This window comes from Piliocolobus tephrosceles, unplaced genomic scaffold (assembly GCF_002776525.5).
Source record: "Piliocolobus tephrosceles isolate RC106 unplaced genomic scaffold, ASM277652v3 unscaffolded_23779, whole genome shotgun sequence".
Taxonomy (NCBI): Eukaryota; Metazoa; Chordata; class Mammalia; order Primates; family Cercopithecidae; genus Piliocolobus; species Piliocolobus tephrosceles.
The window spans coordinates 9564-16257 of NW_022306286.1; the positions used below are offsets into that span (position 1 = coordinate 9564).

At 42.4% G+C, this 6694-nt stretch overlaps 2 protein-coding genes across 5 annotated transcripts in view; one reads left to right on the plus strand and one right to left on the minus strand.

The window, feature by feature from the left end:
- Window positions 1–645: 645 nt before the first annotated feature.
- On the minus strand, window positions 646–1335 carry LOC111537418 (keratin-associated protein 4-2). 4 transcript variants are annotated; one of them, XM_026450693.1, is made up of 2 exons: window positions 1256–1335; window positions 646–1069 (listed from the first exon to the last, which is right to left on the minus strand). In XM_026450693.1, exons 1-2 carry the CDS (start codon window positions 1333–1335, stop codon window positions 730–732), a joined length of 420 nt encoding a protein of 139 aa, XP_026306478.1. In that variant the 3' UTR covers window positions 646–729. The 4 variants fall into 4 exon arrangements, with proteins under 4 accessions (XP_026306478.1, XP_026306477.1, XP_026306476.1 ...); XM_026450692.1 differs by having other exon boundaries at window positions 646–1189; XM_026450691.1 differs by having other exon boundaries at window positions 646–829; window positions 875–1335.
- A 3490-nt stretch (window positions 1336–4825) lies between these two features.
- Window positions 4826–6694, plus strand: part of LOC113219571 (keratin-associated protein 4-12-like) — a 10247-nt gene continuing 8378 nt past the window's right edge. Inside the window, exon 1 of the mRNA XM_026450694.1 lies at window positions 4826–4924. Coding sequence (XP_026306479.1) covers window positions 4826–4924 — 99 coding nt within the window. The remainder of the gene's footprint in view (window positions 4925–6694) is intronic.

Sequence of the window (6694 nt, forward strand, 5' to 3'; positions counted from 1 at the left end):
CCCTGGGAAGGAGGGAAAGTCATTATAGAGTGAGTTCATGATCAGAATGTTCCTGTAGGCATCTGGAATAAATCCCGATGAGGACCTCTGGAAAACTGGTTTGACATAACCCGGAGGGAAACAAGCCAGGGCACATATTACCAACTCCCACTCATTCTCTGAATGCTGTTCCTAGAGGCTTTAAGTCTCCAGCCCAGAGTTTGCTCCTTTATCCAGAGAAAGTCCTCAGGCGGAGTTCCAGGTGCCTGCTCTAAGGAACCATTTTCCTGTATTTGAATGGAGAGTGCTGATAGAACAGAGGTGGAGCCCCTGATACCATCTGCTGTGGTCTTCTCCCTCTGCAGGGAAGAACAGTAGAAAATTTGACAGGTAAGGACGAGAATTCAAGAAGGAAAAATAATGAGACACAATGCCCATATATTATTTGTATGCCTCAAAAATTAAAATTTATTTAAGATAGAGGAATAGCTCCATGTGATAAATTATGGTAGAGAGCAAATATTTCAATTCAGGGAACATGGGAGTTGACATATTTCAGAGAAAATTCAAACTTGTATTCATTTGGTAGAGGGTAGCAACATAGTGTTGGGTGAGCATATTTGGAGGCCAAACGCAATCCAAGAATTGGTTGGAACTGAGGTTGTCCAGTTGGCCTTGCATGATTCAGTTCACAGGTGGACTCTATCAAGAATGCTGGTGAATAAAGGCAGGTGAGTGTAGGTGAGGGCATCAGCAGCAAGAGCTGCTAGAGCAGGTTGGGCGGCAGCAGCTGGACACACAGCAGCTGGGGCGGTAGCAGGTGGTCCTGCAGCAGGTGGTCTGGCAGCAGCTGGGGCGGCAGCAGGTGGGCTGGCAGCACACAGACTGGCAGCACTGGGGCCTGCAGCAGCTGGAGATGCAGCAGCTGGGGCGGCAGCAAGTGGTCCTGCAGCAGGTGGTCTGGCAGCAGCTGGGGCGGCAGCAGGTGGGCTGGCAGCACACAGACTGGCAGCACTGGGGCCTGCAGCAGCTGGATACACAGCAGCTGGGGCGGCAGCAGGTAGTCCTGCAGCAGGTGGTCTGACAGCAGCTGGGGCGGCAGCAGGTGGGCTGGCAGCACACAGACTGGCAGCACTGGGGTCTGCAGCAGCTGGACACACAGCAGCTGGGGCGGCAGCAGGTGGTCCTGCAGCAGGTGGTCTGACAGCAGCTGGGGCGGCAGCAGGTGGGCTGGCAGCACACAGACTGGCAGCACAAGGGCCTGCAGCAGCTGGACACACAGCAGCTGGGGCGGCAGCAGGTCTCCAGGCCACAGCCTTGGTCAGAGCAGACGGAACCACAACAGGAGTTGACCATGGTGTCAGAGGGTGAAGGTTCTGGGTGGGTTTCCAGGAGAGTGAGTTTCGTGAGTTTGAGAGTCTTCCTTGCTACATGGCCCCTTTTATACCCAGCTGAGGAGACTTTGTGATTATGAGACGATTATTTCCTTGTTTTTGTTTATATGACACAAATGCAATTACTAAACTATATTATTGTGTTTTTCTAGTAAGAAATCCATTATATAGAAAATGATTATTTCCCTTTTCTCACCCTGGTGTTCCCACATGAGTCACCTCTTGTTTTCCTTTTCTTGGTTTCAGTGTCACATGACTTCAGTCTCTGGGTATCATGTGACATGAGAGGGCCACTGTCACTTGTCTGTTTCTCATCTTGATATCATTTTGGGAGAGCTTCTGATTGGGCTAAGGCCTCATGGAGAAATGCATGTGTCAATCAGCTGGAATGCTGATAGGAAAAAAGAAAGTATGCTCCTGTTTTTGAGTGTGAGAAATGAGGAAGCTTATGATTCATTGTATGTATCCTGGGTGGTCATTGAGCTAACCAAATGCCTAGGTCATTGCGAGCTGTGTTAATTCTCATCACTTGGGTGCACCTTGAAACAGTTAGTAGTGACTCACTGTTTCTAAGGAACAAGGCGTCATCTGGGCTTGAGCTGTGTCTGTCTTCAAAAGTGTCCTGCAGGCTGAGGTAAAGTGGATCATAGTTTTTGATCTGCCTTTTTAAATATCAAAATGTGTAATGGTTATGCCTTATTGACATTTTATTAAAATCTTTTTCATACATTCTGAGCTAAAACATCTAGCAGAGTTTTTTTTAGTATCACTCATTTCTAAGATTTTTAGAAGCATCAAGAGGAATATAAAAGACATATTCTTTAACTTATAGGTACTTATGTAACTGTGGACCTTAATTTTAGAAATCACCCACTTTCTCTTCCTTTCCTCTCCTCTCACCTCTTCATTCCTTCCCTCTCTGCACACTCCCTTCTGATAATACTATCTAATATCTTATCTAATTATAATCTTGCTTAAGAAATTCCAGAGGCTAATCTTGAAACAAACCAAGCAAGAGGAATCCTCTTGCTTAGGGGGAATCTTGAACAATTTAGTCCACCATCATTGGGCTGAAGTCAAAATAATGCCACCAAACCTCTGGACACCCAAGATAGCCATCGGAACATGACACACGGACTCAGCACCCTGCACTATCCCTGCATGTCTCCCATGCCAAGTTTCCCTTTCAAAATCCTATGGCAAATTTAAAAATTTAAGATGGCACTTTAGAATGCTAGTTCACTAGTAAAAGTATGTCAATGAGATATATCTTGGGGTGAAATGTTTTTATTTCCTTCACTTAGCATTCTTCTAGTTATTCTTTACTGGTTAGTTCAAATGCCATTTTTCTCCAATATCTTTCTTGGCCTCAAACAAAGCAAAGTTATCTTCTTGGTTTACTGGCTCTCCAACTAGAACTACCTTTCCTTTCACCAGCCCTTACCTCTTATGCATTAGCTATCTAGTAGCAAGCAGCTGAACGTGGGTCCAGTTACATTTACACAGAAATTGCATTCATAACGAGTTTTTATTTATTTATTTATTTACTTATTTTTTGACATGGAGTTTCACTCTTCTTGCCCAGGCTGGAGTGCAATGGCACGATCTCAGCTCACTGCAACCTCTGCTTCCCAGGTTCAAATAATTCTCCTGCCTCAGCCTCCCAAGTAGCTGGGATTACAGGCATGCGCCACCACGCCCGGGTAATTTTGTATTTTTAGTAGAGATGGGGTTTCGCCATGTTGGCCAAGCTGATTTCAAACTCCTGACCTCAGGTGATCCACCTACCTCGGCCTCCCAAAGTGCTGGGATTACAGCACTTTTTTATGGGCCGTGCCCAGCCCATAAAGAGTTTTTAAATAAAAGCCTCACATGATTATGGTCCTAAATAAAGGGTCTTCTTTAGAGCCATGGACATTCAGGGAAAAGCAATTATTCAAGAAAAGAACAAATTACCTTCATATTTTCTCTTCCTGGGAATGAAGGGATGTCTATTGTGAGCTTATGTGGGGCCTGAGGAACCTGGAGATCTCTGCCCTAGTGGAGTTTGTATTCTAGAAGGAATCAATAGACACATGAGTTTCTGATAGAGAATGAGATGATAGAGTCCATGCATAAATAAGGCACAACAGAAATGCAATGGAGGAAGAATTTTCCTCACTGAAAAATTGCTGACTTGAGGCAGATTGATTAGCAGGAGAAAAGGCATACACATTTATCTAATGAGTATACCCAAGAGCCTTCAGAATGAAAACTCAACCCCTCAATGAGGTACAGAAGCTTATACATCCTCTTGAGGTCACAGAAAGAATGAGGGCTCAGAGCATGGCCAAAAACAGGAAACAGGTTTTAGTGGCAAGACAGGTGTATTGGTCCATTCTCATGTGCTACTATGAAGAAATACCCGAGACTGGGTAATTTACAAAGGAAAGAGGTTTAATTGACTCACAGTTCACCATGGCTGGGGAAGCCTCAGGAAACTTACAATCATGGCAGAAGGGGAGGCAAACACGTCCTTCTTCACATCGTGGCAGCAAGGAGAAGTGCAGAGGAGAAGTAAGATAAGCCCCTTATAAGACCATTAGATCTCATGAGAACTCGCTATCACATGAAGGTAACCGACCCCATGACTAAATTATCTCCCCCTGTGTCCTTCGCATGACATGTGGGGATTATGAGAGCTACAATTCAAGATGAGATCTGGGTCAGGACACAAAGCCTAACCATATCAACAGGTTATGGGAAGGAGAAAGAAAGAGGCTTGGTTAGCAAAGGGGGTCTTGTTATGTGGATGAAATGTCTCAGGTAGCAGCCCTCAGAGAAAAGAGATGGTAAATGATTTTTTTCAGAACTTTAAGGGTGTCAGACAGTCAGTTATTCTCTTCTAGATCCAGGAAACGCCTATAATGAGAAGGCCTGGCTGCATTAATGGCTGCATTAAAGGAAATTCTGCAAATTTCCTTCACAAAAGATAGCTTTGCAGGGCCACTTTAGTCTGCTGACCATGTGGCAGCCATCTTAAAATATGTCCAAAAATATATTTTGGGGTAAAATAGTTTTTATTTTCTTAATTTAGCATTCTTCTAGTTGTTTTTACTGGTTAGTCCAAATGCCATTTTTCTCCAATATCTTTCCTGGTCTCACACAAAGCAAGGTCCTTCCTCCATTGCACATCTGTTGTGCCTTATATATGCACAGCCTCTATCATCTGATTCTCTATCAGAAATTCATTTGTCTATTGGCTCCTTCTAAAATACAAACTCCATTAGGGCATAGACTATGATCTATTCATCTTTATATAACAGAACCTGAAATAGAATGAGGAAATGTATATTTAATGGATGAAGATTTTGTTAAGGCTTTCAAGGGTCACACTGACCTTTGAGAATACAAACCATTCAAATAGGTGAAGAGAAAGGGGATATAAAAGGAGCACATAATTAAGATTGGGCATGACCCTGGCTTGTGATGGTGAAAGTGATATGCTGAAAAGTCTGTTTAGAGAAGAAATGAGAGAAATTGGGATTGACAGTATGTGGGAGAAATTGTGGGTACCCTCAAATCCTGGAAGAAATCGTGGGGAGCCATGAAAAGCCTTCAGGAAGGAACGTTAGGTGATATTGTAACCACCCAATGGGTTCATTTTGCTTGCTGCCCAGATAGAGCCAATTTATCAAGACAGGGGAATTGCAATAGAGAAAGAGTTTAATGTTCATAGAGCCAACTAAAAAGGAGACTCTGCCTCCTTGAAAATTAGGAGGCTAGGGTTTTTCAAGAATAGTTTAGTGGGCAAAGGAACGGGTGCTGCTAATTGATTGTGGAAGCAATCATAGGGCTGTGGACCATGGTCCTGGTGAGCTGAGTTTGCTTCAGGCGGCAGGGGTTGGTAGGGGCAGGACCAGTTGAGTCAAGAGTCATAGGTCCAGGTGGGGCTACTGATTGTCAGAAATGCAAAAGCATGAAAGCACATCTCAAAAGTCTAATTTTATATTCAGCAGTAGTGATGTTATCTGCAGGAGTAATTGGGGAAGTTGCAAATCTTGTGACCTCTGGTATAGTGGCTGGTAATTGTTTATGTCTACACCTTAGTCTGCTAAGGAGAATTCAGGCTCCTCTCATCCTCCTAACCTGGTGAACTTTCATTAGTTTTATAAAGGTGGTTTAGTTTTGTGGAATGGATATTATCATTTAAATATAAACTAAATTTCTCCTCAAGTTAGCTTGGCCCAAGCCCAGGGCAATTTGGCAGTTAAAGGCAAGATAGGGGTTGGTTCAATCAGATCTCTTCCACTGCGATAATTTTCTTACTGTTATAATTTTGGCAAAAGTGCTTTCAATATATATGCTATGTACAATTTATTTTAATTTTTGATCTGCCTTTAGAAATGACAAAATGCTCTTGGATTGCTGGGAAAAGATGCTTTAAAAAATTGAAGTGAGGCTGGACGCAGTGGCGCACACCCTCACGCATGTAATCCCAGCACTTTGGGAGGCCGAGGCAGGCAGATCATGAGGTCAGGAGATTGAGACCATCCTGTGTAACACAGTGAAACCCTGTCTCTACTAAAAATACAAAACAATTAGCTGGGCATGGTGGCAGACACCTGCAGTCCCAGCTACTCAGGAGGCTGAAGCAGGAAAATGACATGAACCCAGGAGGCACAGCTTGCGGTGAGCAGAGATCATGCCACTGCACTCCAGCTGGTGGGGACAGAGCGAGACTCCGTCTCAAAAAAAAAAAGAAAGAAAAGAAAAAAGTTGAAGAGAGACAGAGTAAAAGTTGAACTCTCAGCATCAGGTGATGGCCTTGAGCATAATAAAGATAAATTATTCTCTTCATTACAAAATAATAAATTTATTTATGAAATAACTAAATTATTTCTTTGAAAGAATTGGTAGAGACTTGGAACAAATTGAAAATAGAAGTATAAGAAGATTTCTTCCTAAAAGTTATAAAAGATATTTCAGTTGAACTAATTGTTTACATATTCTATAACTTTCTATATATATAATTTATATCCCCTACCAACTTAAAGCCAACAATTAACATCTTTAAAGGATAAGTAAATCAGAAAGGATAAGATGTGCCTAAAAAAGAAGAACTTAAAAAGAATAAGCCATTTAGAGATAAGGAAGAAATATTAACATTAAAAGACTAGAATGGAATCATTGGCACAGTTATGTACTAACTATACTTGTTCTTTTCCAGAAAGTTGAACAAAATAAAAACCCAACATGTTATGGAATTCCTACTCTTTCTTTCTTTCTTTCTTTCTTTCTTTCTTTCTTTCTTTCTTTCTTTCTTTCTTTCTTGCTTTTCT

What these genes read in the sequence shown, in the direction of transcription:
- LOC111537418 (XM_023204155.2), bottom strand. Translation starts at nt 1,335, where the DNA reads ATGGTCAACTCCTGTTGTGGTTCCGTCTGCTCTGACCAAGGCTGTGGC.